Source organism: Diabrotica undecimpunctata, chromosome 7 (assembly GCF_040954645.1).
Source record: "Diabrotica undecimpunctata isolate CICGRU chromosome 7, icDiaUnde3, whole genome shotgun sequence".
In the NCBI taxonomy this organism is placed as follows: Eukaryota; Metazoa; Arthropoda; class Insecta; order Coleoptera; family Chrysomelidae; genus Diabrotica; species Diabrotica undecimpunctata.
Genome location: NC_092809.1, coordinates 148,543,725 through 148,557,909, shown reverse-complemented (window position 1 = coordinate 148,557,909; position 14,185 = coordinate 148,543,725). Strand labels below are relative to the sequence as shown.

The window sequence follows — 14,185 nt, the reverse complement described above, 5'->3', positions numbered from 1 at the left end:
TGGTTGTGAATTGTGGTGTGGACATCTTGGTTAGAAGACGGGATGAGGTCCATTACAGTTCGGGCACAAATGACACATTTATTTTTTTTTTTTTTTCACTGTGCACCCCCAAATGTATTTTAAAAATATTTTTGCAAGAAAACTATTTTTGTCAGTCGGGACTATTTTTTTTCTACCTTACATTTTTATCCCCACTCCATATTATCCCCACTCCTATTCAATATTTATTCCGAAGAAATATTTAAAAAATGTATGAAAAATGCAAATGAGGGCATAAAAATAAACGGCGAGTTAACGAACAATATAAGATATGCCGACGACACGGTGATCCTTGCCAGTACCATAGACGAATTACAGCAGGTAATGGAAAGAGTTTATTCAGTTAGTGAGGAATACGGCCTGAGCCTGAACTTCAAGAAGACAAAGTGGATGCTGATAAGCAGGAAGCAACAGTTTGCTCGACAGTTACGGATAAGTAACATACTAATTGACCATGTAGAATCTTATGTGTACCTTGGCACCAACGTAAATGCAAAATGGGAACAGGCCACAGAAATTAGGGCGAGAATAGAACGAGCTAGAGCAGCATTTAGCAATCTGAAAAAGCTTCTCATAAGCAGGGATTTGTCTCTTCCCCTAAAACTACGTCTAGTTAAATGCTACATTTTTCCGATCTTACTCTATGGTGTGGAGGCCTGGAGGCTGACGGAGACGCTCACGAGAAAACTAGAAGCATTCGAAATGTGGGTGTACCGACGCATTCATCGTATATCCTGGACCGAACATGTCACCAACATAGAGGTAATCCAAAGAATCGGAAAGGAGAAAGAAATCTTGAATACAATTAAACAAAGAAAGCTTGAATATCTAGGCCACATATTGAGATACGATAAGTACCCTTTACTGCAATTGATTGTCCAGGGAAAAATAGACAGTAAGCGAGGGCCAGGCATGAGAAGACACTCGTGGCTCCTGTAGAAAATTAATTATATTTTCTACAATAGTTTGTCTTATAATAATTTTAATAATGATTGTTATTCTCACTAATATATCTCACTAATTTTAAATACATTCAATCAGCATGCCATGCCTTCTTTCTGCTGCATTGTATCTTCTGCGCATGTCAGTTCTTAAGATTCAAAATATTCAAACCCAACTACCCTTAAAATCACTTCGTCTTTGCCTTCTCAAATAGAAGCACGCAAGTCAAACTTACTTTTTCAGCTTCTCAAATAGAAGCAAGTAATAGTTCTTCTCACGCTTCTTAAATAGAAGCAGTTTTCAAGTGTAACTTATTTTATTAAATAGTTAACTACAGTAACTTCAGTGTCTGTGCATCTAATATGTAAGTACCTGAAATTATTCTTTCATAAAGAAGAAAATCGACAGTTTATGTGCCAACATTTCATAAATGCCGGTCCGACAAATTACAGGGTTGCCGGATATTCAACAAACTATAAACTTTCTTGTTCTATAAATCGTATGTATTTAGCTTTAAGAATTATTAATATAAACAGTTGTGCGGTTTAAGAACATTTCATATGAACATTTATGTTTTTATTATTATTAAAAGGGTGATTTGTTGGCAATCCCGATACTCTTATTCATTCATGTAAATAATACAATAAAAATATTTCTAGCTTAATTCTTATTTTAATTATTCTACTTTTACTATCCACTATATTATTACTAATCCGCAATTTTGCGACCTAATGGTCGCTGGTCCTTCGAGGGCTTATTTATTTATTTTTTATCTACCAAATGTAGGAAGGTGGGACTATATTTTTCAAATATTTACTTTTAAATCATCGAACCAGCTACTTCATCCTTTCCCCTACATTTGTTTTGGTCATTATCGAGCCGGATTTATTGTCAGAATGACATTCCTCTAATAATAATTCTATTACTTTTCAATAGCTAGCACGTTATTTGTCAAAATGACATTTTTATCATAATTATTCTATTACTTTTTGCTCACAATTGTTCTATCAATTTCTAAACTTATGCCGCTAATCACCTTTGAGTGCACCTGAACAATCTTTTATGAAAAACTCAAAACAGTGACAGTGATTTTATAACGGACAAAATAATTTTAAAACTTTATCGGGAGTGTTCGGTTTCCAGAAATTTTTGCGAACCGGCAACCCTGTTGAAACTGCATCAACCCTAAGTACGCGATAGTAACAGAACTAACGGTCCAGTTCCTTTATCTGTACACCATCTGTTGTGTTTGTGTTAAAAACATTAGCTTTATCGGCATTTAGTGACTGATTTTATAAGTCTTGCCGAAAGATCTTCATACCTGCCTACTTAAACCTTTTGGGGTGTTTGGTAAATAAACACTACCTGATGTATGCAAATTTATTTTAAAACGTTTTCGTGAACATTTTTGTAGTTTTAAGAATTCATTTTTACGATCATACCTGAATTTGAGTATTTACATAATATTATATTGAGTATTTATATTTCGTTTTATATATTTTGAACTGTTTGTTATTGTTTTATTTTTATAATCGATATCTGCATTGTGATTTTCGTGATATTATTGATATTATCATTTTAACTGGTAATATTTTATTTTCTGTCTATTATTTTCTAGATTTTTAATGATTATTAATAATTAATTTGAATTTTACCAGTTTGCTTATATTTTATTAACATATATTTGTTGCGTAGCGCATTTCTTAATTTCTGATTAGTGGCTTTTAATTCTTTCGTATTTTAAAATGGATCTAACCGCTATAAAAAATAAACGTAAAGGTTGTAAAATTCAATTGTCTAGGATCGAATCCTATATTAAAAATCTTGATGGATCGGAGGAAATCTGCATATTAAATGTAAAACTACAAAATATTTTAAGTACCTACGAAAGTTACAAAAATCTTCAAAGTGATATAATTGCACTTGAAGATTTTAGCGATGTAGAAGTAACTGCAGAAAATTTAGTATCAGATCGTTTCGAGATTGCTATTGCGCAACTTGGATCCAATATTGAAAATCTTAAGAAAAAATTATCCAATAGTGATATTATTGAATCCTCTAATGTTGTTTTGCCAAAAATAAACATTAAACCTTTTACAGGGTTGGCTCAAGAATGGCCTTCATTTTTCGATCTTTTTTCAGCGGTAGTGCTGAATAACTCTAAATTAAAAACTGACGGGGAAAAATTTTATTATCTAAAAAGCTTACTGCGCGGTCCTCCTTTAGATTTAATTTCCAGTCTGAGCCTAACTAATCAGAATTTAAACGTTGCTCTAGATATTTTAAAAAAGACATATGACGATAATTTTAAGTTATTAATTTCTTTGTACCAAACTTTGGTAGAACAAAAAAGTTTATCAAAAAGCACAGCAAATGATTTGAAGGAATTCTATATTACTTCTCGTAAAACTTTCGATTTAATAAATAATACAGGTCATACTCCTCAAATAAAATTTGAATGTTTAATTATGTTTTTGCTAGAACAAAAACTTGACTTCAATTCTAGGAAAGCGTTTGAGAGCGAGCGAGATACAGGAATCATTCCTACTGCGGAAGAATTTTTTGAATTTTTGAATAAAAGACAATCCGTTTTAGAAAATTTAAATCTTTTTGAACCCAATTCTTCCAAATTTTATTCCAGACAGACTGACAGCCGAAAAAATAAGGTTTCATTAGTTTCTAATGTAAATAACCTTCAACATCAATCTTACAACTTCCGTGCTAATTGTTTTTATTGTAAAGAGTCTAATCATCTTATTTATGGATGTTCGAAATTTTTAATTTTAAAACCCCTAGAAAGATATCAATTTGTCAAATCTAAGAAATATTGCATAAATTGCCTCAGTAACACTCATGCAATACCGCAATGTAAATCCTTAAAAAGATGCTCCACTTGTGGGAAACCTCACCACACTTATTTACATTTTGATAATCAATCAAACTCATCCCCTAGTACTCAGACGCATAATCACGTTCCAAATATAAATACGACCTCTCGTTTTAGAGGAAACAATCATGGAACAGAACCATCTAATGTACATATTGTAAATAAATCTTTGTCTCCAAACATGAACCCTGTAAGTAATGAATTTATTGAATATGCTCATCCCTCATCTCAACAAGCTTCACTCCATACTGTATCTATTTCTGATAACATAGTTCTTTTACCTACAGCTCTTGTAAATATCAGATGCTCTAATGGTCAACAAAAGGTGGCAAGAGCACTATTAGATTCTGCTAGTCAAATGAGTCTCATTGAAAGCTCCTTTGCAAAAAATTTGCAGTTGTCCTCTCGAACACAATTTGTAAATATTTCTGGGTTAGGTAGTACCAATTGTGCTAAAAGTAGAGAAGTGCTAGATATACAATTTAGTTCTCTTGTTAACCCATCAATTAGTTTTAACGTTTCTTGTTCTGTTATAAACAAAATAACAAATAATCTCCCCCAATTTTCTATATCTCCTGAGGTTCTAAAATTACATGAACATATAATACCCGAACTTGCCGACCCATTTTTCTTTAAAACTGGGCCTATAAATTTACTTCTTGGTGCTGATATTTATTTTAATTTACTTAAATCTAATATTATTAATATGGGACCTAGATCCCCCTCTTTAGTTGAAACTTATCTGGGTTACGTGATCGCCGGTCCTATACCTAGGAGCCGCTTAAATTTTTCCTCAAACCAAAATAATGTTTCTCATTCTTTTATTACAACTAATGATGTTCAATTCGAAAGAGAAGATGAGTTGACCCGTCGTATGGAAAGTTTCTGGGAATTAGAAACTATTCCACTATCAAAAAATCAATGTTCTAGCGAAGAACTTGCAGAACAAATATTCAAAAACACCACTATTATTTTACCGTCAGGTCGTTACCAGGTCGATATGCCCTTCCTTGAAAATATGCCCACAAAATTGGGGCAGTCTTTTTGCATGGCACGCCAAAGATTTATCTCTCTTGAGAAAAAATTCAATTGTGATTCAGTTTTATTTCAAAACTATAAGAATGTTATATATGAATATCTTACTTTAAATCACGCTCAAGTAATCCCTTTATCTTTTTACAATCATCCTACTAATGAATTTAAATATTTTATCCCCCACAGAGCTGTAATACGGAAACACAGTTCAACGCCTGTGAGAGTAGTTTTTGACTTTAGTGCCCGTACTGATACCGGAGTGTCCTTAAATGACCTAACTTCAAAAGGTTACCAAGTACAGGACAATCTCTTTGACATATTATGTAGGTTCCGTTGTTTCAAATTTGTCCTTTGTGCTGATATTCAAATGATGTATAGATTTATAGATATAAATCCATCACAACGTCATTTCCAAAATTTTTTATGGAGAGAAAATTCTTCTGATCCCTTCACCTGTATTCAACTCTCAAGTCTTAGTTTTGGGCAAAATTGTGCACCGTATTTGGCTACGCGTGTCTTAAAGGATATCGCTGAGAGATACCCTAACTTCCCTAATGCTCGGTATGCTCTACTTAGACAAACCTATATGGACGATATTTTGTCAGGTACTAACGATTTTTCATCTCTAGAAACAATATATTCTGAGCTTAATACTATTTTGGGTAAACACGGATTTAAGCTTCATAAATGGCAATCCAACTCTTCTGAATTTTTATCCTCGATATCACAAACTTCGTCCTACGAAATTGATTTTAATATTAATGGCTCCCCTAGTAATATACTAGGATTAAAATGGAACCCTCTGTCTGACCTCTTACTTATTCGTACTACTAATATACAAGAACCTGCTGTTTTAACTAAACGCTGTATTTTATCTTTCATTTCTTCTGTGTTTGACCCCCTGGGTGTGATCAATCCGCTAATCGTGCAGGGAAAACTTATTATGCAAAAACTATGGCAATCCCAAATATCCTGGGACACGCCCATTTTTGATGATTCTATTTTGCAAAGTTGGAAAAAGTTTCTTTCTTTGTTATCTGACATTTCCAATATGTCTATACCTAGATATTTAATTGACAACAAAACCATATGTTCCATTTCCTTACATGGCTTTTGTGATGCTAGTCAACTAGCCTATGGAGCTTGTGTGTACCTTGTGGTTAGCTATAATGATAATACTTTCTCTTCAAGATTAATTGCCGCAAAGTCCCGAGTCAATCCATTAAAGAACAAACTTACAATTCCTAAATTAGAGCTGTGCTCTATGGAGTTACTTGCCATCCTATCTTCTCGGATTATAAAAATTTTGCATGATACTATCAAAATTGAGTCCATTAATTTATGGTCCGATTCATTAGTTGCCTTAACATGGGTTAAAAGGTCTGAATTAGAGATATCTCCTTTTGTTAAAAAACGAGTCCTTACTGTTCGTGATAATAGTAGGAATACCACATGGCGACATATCAGATCTCCGTTAAATCCCGCTGATCATTTGTCGCGTGGAAATTTTTCATCTGATGTTCGTCAATTCTGGTTTCATGGTCCTCCCTTTTTATCTCAAACCAATGATTTTGATTCCATTGATTCTTTTGAACTTCTAAATGAAGTACCTGAATGTATGCAAGTATCATTTCCCATTACTGAATCACCAGAACAATTCTGGAAATCTATATTTTTAAAATTTTCGAAATTTTCTAGCATGCAAAAAGGAATCGCTTTTAGTTTTAAAGTGATTCTCAAATTTAAAAAGATAAACATTTCTGGCAGTCCTTTAACAGTAGAAGAGCTTCAGAATGCCCATGATTTTATTATAAAACAGGTTCAAGCTTATTCTTTTTCCAATGAAATCAAACTATTACAGGAGGGAAAATCTATTTCAACTCCCAAATTACTTCCTCTTAATATCTTCCTTGACGAAAATAGCATACTCCGTGTAGGAGGTCGACTTGAATATACCGAATTAAGTTTTTCTCAGCATTTTACTCCCTGAAAATGACCATGTTGTCGATCTACTAATTTATCGGGAACATATGCGTTTAGGACACAGTGGAGCTCAAAATGTCCTTGGAAATTTTCGTCTTCGATATTGGCCGTTAAATGGTATACGAAGAATTAAAACTATTATTAAAAAGTGTGTTATTTGCCATAGATTTAATACTCAATTTGCATCACAGATAATGTCCCCTTTGCCTTTGGATCGAGTTCAACAGGCTCGTCCATTTTCTAAGACCGGAATAGATTTTGCAGGTCCTATTATGATTCGCTCCTCTAGATTAAGGAAGGCCCCTACCACTAAGGCTTATATAGCCATTTTTATATGTATGGTAACTAAGGCTATCCATATAGAACTTGTTTCCAATTTATCCACGGAAGCTTTTATTGCTTCATTAAAACGATTTATTAGTCGTCGAGGAAATCCTCAAATAATTTACTCTGATAATGGCACCAATTTTATTGGAGCTCGTAATCAATTACGAGACTTATCTTTATTTCTGAAATCCAAAGAAAATAATCACGAAATTCAGAATTTTCTTTCTTCCACTGAAATTACCTGGAAATTAATCCCTCCCAGGTCTCCACATTGGGGCGGACTCTGGGAAGCAGCTGTAAAGAGTGCTAAATTTCATTTAACCAAATTGCTCGGCAATACTTGCCTAACTTTTGAAGAACTTTCAACTTTATTAGTGCAAATTGAAGCCATATTAAATAGTCGTCCCTTGTATCCCCTTTCTAACGATCCTAATGATCTCTTGCCTCTTACTCCTGGTCATTTTCTGATTGGAGCTCCCCTTATTTCTTACCCAGAAAGGGATCTTTCTAGGACCCATACTAATCGGCTTTCTTATTGGAAAGTGTGTTCCAAACTCCAACAAGAGTTTTGGAGAAAATGGTCTGTGGATTATTTGCACCGTCTACAGCATAGACCCAAATGGCAACTACCCCAACAAAACTTGGCGATCAATCAACTAGTTCTCATACAATCTGAAGATCGCCCTCCTTTAAATTGGCCACTAGGTAGAATATTGGAATTATTGACTGGAAGGGATGGTAAAGTTCGCGCGGCACGTGTAAAAACAGCAGAAGGTGAATATGTTCGCCCCATAATAAAATTAGCACCTCTTCCAATTTCTGATTAAACCTTTTCTTAACGGTCGTTTCGATCATTGTATATATTTTAAATTTTCCCCTCCCCCCAGTATGTAGAAAATTAATTATATTTTCTACAATAGTTTGTCTTATAATAATTTTAATAATGATTGTTATTCTCACTAATATATCTCACTAATTTTAAATACATTCAATCAGCATGCCATGCCTTCTTTCTGCTGCATTGTATCTTCTGCGCATGTCAGTTCTTAAGATTCAAAATATTCAAACCCAACTACCCTTAAAATCACTTCGTCTTTGCCTTCTCAAATAGAAGCACGCAAGTCAAACTTACTTTTTCAGCTTCTCAAATAGAAGCAAGTAATAGTTCTTCTCACGCTTCTTAAATAGAAGCAGTTTTCAAGTGTAACTTATTTTATTAAATAGTTAACTACAGTAACTTCAGTGTCTGTGCATCTAATATGTAAGTACCTGAAATTATTCTTTCATAAAGAAGAAAATCGACAGTTTATGTGCCAACATTTCATAAATGCCGGTCCGACAAATTACAGGGTTGCCGGATATTCAACAAACTATAAACTTTCTTGTTCTATAAATCGTATGTATTTAGCTTTAAGAATTATTAATATAAACAGTTGTGCGGTTTAAGAACATTTCATATGAACATTTATGTTTTTATTATTATTAAAAGGGTGATTTGTTGGCAATCCCGATACTCTTATTCATTCATGTAAATAATACAATAAAAATATTTCTAGCTTAATTCTTATTTTAATTATTCTACTTTTACTATCCACTATATTATTACTAATCCGCAATTTTGCGACCTAATGGTCGCTGGTCCTTCGAGGTTTTATTTATTTATTTTTTATCTACCAAATGTAGGAAGGTGGGACTATATTTTTCAAATATTTACTTTTAAATCATCGAACCAGCTACTTCATCCTTTCCCCTACAGCTCCAAAATCTGAGGAAGTGGTTCGGGCTCACATCGGTCGAACTATTCAGAAGCGCCGCAAACAAGATCAGAATTGCCATGTTAATAGCCAACGTTCGCAACGGACAGGGCACTTGAAGAAGAAGACCTTACATTTTTGGCGTGTAATTATGTATTTATTTTTAGAAATTCATAATTCAATTGCAATTTTAATTTAAAAATTTTATTTCTCTCCGCCATTAGTAATTCGATTTAAAAATCGAATCGGCCAAAAAAAGTGAAATAGACTATATTTCTAAGCTAAAATTTCTGTCTGAAGGTAACATTCTATAAATTTAGAAAAGTTTGAATTGAGTTTAAAAAGTACAATACTATCTTTCCAATAAGGCTTTGGTCCTTTTAAATTGCAATTAGTAATATAAATTAATAATTGTGGACATCTCTGCTTCCTTCTATGTAGCTTGTACCCGTTATTTGTTATTCAAATTAACCTGTAACACTCTTTAAAAAATTAATTCCCGATTTTCTTTGGAGAAGTCACTGCTCAAACCGAAACGAGACAAATAAATGTAATAAAGGGTTACGCCCTTAAAACAAGATTCGAAATTAAATTTGAATAATTATACAATAACACGCAGGGTAACTTTTAAAGTTGTACAAGGCGAAGTTTATATCGTGGCATCGCGCAATGTCGCCTCATTAAAATATTTTAATTGTTGCGGAATAGAAAATGAATATTCAGAAGTTTTCTGTGAGTAACGGGAAATATTAACATACGATGAGTCTGCACTTGGGCTTTTACGGTCGGTTTCACTTATGTCTATCAATTTTAATGAACCAACCTCCAGTTATAAGAGATGTATTCATTTTATGTGGAGTACCTACCACATTAAGAGCCGATTTCAAAAGGAAAGCAAAAGCTTGTGATTTATGTTCGAATTTCAACAATAATGAATCGAGATTTCTCTAAAGTGTTGTGAGTTATCATTGATTTGGAGAATATTGTTAAATATTTTTTAGAGTTTCTTTGCGTGAGTATTTTTACAAGCACTCCTTGTGCTTGTAATACAAGCATAAGGATTGATTAAGAAAATGTTCAAAAAAGATAGAAAAATATATATGTTTTTAAATAGTCGTCTCTTTTAAAAAACCCCCAAGGAAACTGAATTTCTTTATTTCGCCATAAATCACAAAAATATTTATCTAAAAAATTCCTTTATAAAAGGTATATTAATATAAAAACCCCGTCGGACTACATCACAGAACGTTCTCGAAATTACTTTTCCATCATTAGTGCTATCAGGATTTATATGTTTGAAGCCCCTAAATACATGGGTAAAAATCCTTTAATTTTAATTGAATTAATATTAAATTACATCTTTGATGCTGTGTGTGTGTAGAGGAAAGGGATGGCCTTAGACATAGTCTATTAGCCACAGGATTTATTTTTAATCATACACATATAGGTACATATTAGGTGCTTATAAGGTTAAATATCTATTTTAGCTTCTTTAACGTCATTTATTATTGCATCTAAAACGCGTTAATTACGGCTTGATAACAGGGAACCAATGTTAAGAGGGAGAGGAGTGTTGTATTCTATTAGAGAGTTATACAGAGTGGCCCAAAAGTCTGGAAATGGCTAATTATCTCGTAAATTGTCAGTCATAATTTTCGTTTCTCTTATATTATTAGTATCAAATTTTCAAATTCATCATCCTGTATATTTAGTGATTATTGGAATCTCCTATTCAATACGAGTTCAAGCAATGTAACAGTTATGATTAGTATGGAAGGTCTTAAATACATAAAACAGTGCAAAATATGTAGATTTTAATAAATTTAAATATTTAAATGTAGAATGCTGTGATTTTGACATTTGTTTACCATTTACATTATTAACTAAAACTGGCTGTTGTAAAAACAACCTATTTATAATATTGTAATCGTAATATAGCTATTTTATCAACTTGTGCGCTCAGATCGTCACCTCTCGTATTAATGTGTTTGTGAGGACAGTGCGAATTTGCCTCCCGACAAGTAAAGCCGGGCTGGGGTGTGTTGTCGGTCCCGAAAAGTGCGTGATGCGTAAGTGATAGATGCGCTTGTAAACCCGGTGTTTTGTGTTAAACCGTATACCAGTTTTGTCGCTCTCAATACTCTGTATCTTTGTTACTGCCTCCTTGCACTGTAAAGCTAATAATATTTGTATAACTCTTTTTAGTATTATCAGAATTTTGATAATTATCAATGTAGAATCGGCCTTTAAGTTCATTATAAATAAATCGAAGGAAAAATACGTCCTAAGTGTTTTATTGCTTCAGTGGTCCTTTATAAATATTTTGAAGCAATTAGGTGTTCAACTACGCCTCTCTTAAATGTGGAAAGTTTGGTAATAAATTTATCCTTTCCACTGACAGTAATTGTGTTTCGAAAAGTTCTGCAAGATAAATTTCTTCTCTAAAGTAGCTCTTAATGAAAAAGAACGAATTACTATTCTAATGATGAGAGGGTACGGTGACAGAAAAAGATTTTATTGTGAAGTAGCCAACTTGATGATACTTTCACAAACCGTTCTCCTATTCATAAGGCGACGGAACAAAAAACTGTAAAGCGATTTGAGGAATCTGGAGAAGAAAAAGATAGATACTGCTCAGGTATACCGAAAAGAGTTATGAATGACAACAAAACTTTAGGTATAATGCAAAGTTTTGTTGAAGATCCACATACATCCCCACACAGGGTTGCACAAGTACATGATGTAGGTCGTTTGTTTAGTCTTGCATGTTTTACATAAGAATACGCTAAGATTGTCTTTATATGGATTCCGTCTTACATTGGTATATCTGGCTACGATGTGAAGAGCAGCATGCTAAAACGGCTTTAGCAGATACCACTGTTCAACATCAACAACTCACATCCAAATTTGCAAAGATTTAAAAACAGAAGCAATCAGATTCACCAGGAGATTATGGCAAACCCACTGGAGCTCCTTAAATACATCCTTCGGTGCAATCTACCCCGTATTGTATAAGTTATTATACACTGGTCACACGGGAGTATCTAGACAAGACCTAACAATTATACGAAGAATCGTATAGGCCACACCAAACTGACAGACAGCTTCCTGATGACATCAGATGTCCGACTTATCTGTTAAACATATCAGTGTTAACTAACAATGATAGTATGTAAAACGACAGCTAAAACTCAACCCGCAGCTAGGCGACATTCTCAGTGATCCCAACCAGATAGACATAGTTCTTAAGTATTTTTACAAAAATATTATTGTTTCATAAACTCTATGGGGTCATCGGAAGAAAGAAATACTCATGGCTTAAAAACATAAGGGATTGGACAAACCTCGATGCCCATGCACTCTTTAGAGCCACACAAGACCGAGGGGAGTATGCCAGAATTTTCACCAACATCAACTAATTGGATAGGGCACCATAAGAAGAAGACAAACTCTATAATATTTATTTGTTTGTAATCGACCTCGCGCGAATGGCCATAGTTGCCGAGCACGTAAATGTAAATAAAAAAATATATCTATATTATTTTAGGCATTTAAAACATGTATGTGTACACTCAATATTAAGTAATGAGTAATTATTTAATTATTAAATAAAATATTATTGTTATAAATATCATTATAAAGCATAACACCATGCTGCGTAATTTCCTGCCGATGACAATTTAAAGAATTTATAGAACTTTTCTGAATTTGTCACGAAAATCTTGATAATTATAAAACCACAGATTTATGTATAATGTAGGTGTATTAAATAAATCACTCATTTATCTAATTTAAATATAACTATTTGTGGTTAATAAATATATTTATAAAATATATCTTCAATGCATAGTTTTCAGCAGTGTTAGTTGTGATTGTGTTCCCTACAAAATATAAAGTAAGTTTCTAATTTGAAATTTTTTGAAAAGTTTTTGATTTCATTTGTAGGTATTTGAAAAATAATTAAATAATGAAATTTTCTGTAATCCATAATTTGTTTTTATATTGGATAAAGTGCATTCATTATAAATGTTGCAAAATATTGCAAATCTTTTAGTTCTATTTTTTTATCTTAAAACACATCTATATCTAACACATTTAATTTTAAGATTTTTATCCCTGGATTTTTATATATCGTTTTTCTTTTTCTTGTATTACGTAAATTACTACTAAAAATACCTCTTTCCGTTAATTTAATGCTCCGCTTATAGTTCCAATTATTCTTCGCCATTTAGTCCTCTCCATTGACAACCGTCGCCAGTTTATCGATGTCTTGCCATCTTCATCTTTATCATTCTTCTATCCTACTACAATTTTATCTGCCTTGGTTTCGGTCTGCAGGATTGGGCAAATCGTGTCGACCGCACAGAAAAGTGCGAAAAGTTGCGAAAATAACGGGTTTGAAGTTTTTAAACTGCGAATTAACTTCAATGTCAGAATACTCTTCTTCTTCTTCTTCTTCTTCTTCTTCTTCTTCGGCTTTTCCCATTATGAGTTCGCCGTTTTCGTCCTCCACAGCACTCTATTCTCCCAGTCACCTTCTCTGAGGTCTCTATCTATCATAGCATTTCCGACGTATGTTTTCCATCTTGTAGCAGGTCTTCCTCTCCGTCTTCTTCCCGGCGGGTCCCAGTTTAATATTCTTTTCGGCCACCTATGCTCTGGCATTCTTTGTACATGCCCGTACCACTGCAGGGCTCTGTTTTCCAACTTTTTTGTAATTGAGCATTTTACTTCCATTCTGTTCCATATTTCCTCCGTTCTTATTCTATCCGCTCTTGTGATTTGTAGACATCTTCTCATAAAGTCCAGTTCAACTGTTCTTATTTTATTTCGTATTGTTGTTGTCATTGGCCATACTTCCGCTCCATATAGGGTAATATTCATCACTATGCTTTGAAAGATCCTCTTTTTGTTTTCTTTGGTTAGAGTGTTGTTCCATATCTCTCCATGAAGTGCTCTTGTGGCTTGTTTTCCCGTGCTATTTTCATTTCTATATCTTTCATACAAGTATCATCTCGGCTAATCATTGACCCTAAATACTCAAAAGCCTTACAACTCTTAATAGTCTCTTCTTCTAAACTTAAGTTCAAATCTGCAACCTCGGGTCCAATACATAAGTATTCGGTCTTGCACATATTTATTTTGAGTCCCCAAAGTTCATATTCTTCCTTTAATTTCCTTATCACATATTCCATATCCTCCCTGTCTTGTGCAAAAA

General features: G+C 33.4%; 2 protein-coding genes across 2 annotated transcripts; both read left to right on the top strand.

The window, feature by feature from the left end:
- Window positions 1–3,449: 3,449 nt before the first annotated feature.
- LOC140446670 (uncharacterized) lies at window positions 3,450–6,893 on the top strand. Its single transcript, XM_072539262.1, has one exon. It carries the CDS (start codon window positions 3,450–3,452, stop codon window positions 6,891–6,893), a length of 3,444 nt encoding a protein of 1,147 aa, XP_072395363.1.
- A 187-nt stretch (window positions 6,894–7,080) lies between these two features.
- LOC140446669 (uncharacterized) lies at window positions 7,081–8,040 on the top strand. Its single transcript, XM_072539261.1, has one exon. It carries the CDS (start codon window positions 7,081–7,083, stop codon window positions 8,038–8,040), a length of 960 nt encoding a protein of 319 aa, XP_072395362.1.
- The last annotated feature ends 6,145 nt before the right edge of the window (window positions 8,041–14,185 follow it).

What these genes read in the sequence shown, in the direction of transcription:
- LOC140446670 (XM_072539262.1), top strand. Translation starts at nt 3,450, where the DNA reads ATGTTTTTGCTAGAACAAAAACTTGACTTCAATTCTAGGAAAGCGTTT.
- LOC140446669 (XM_072539261.1), top strand. Translation starts at nt 7,081, where the DNA reads ATGTCCCCTTTGCCTTTGGATCGAGTTCAACAGGCTCGTCCATTTTCT.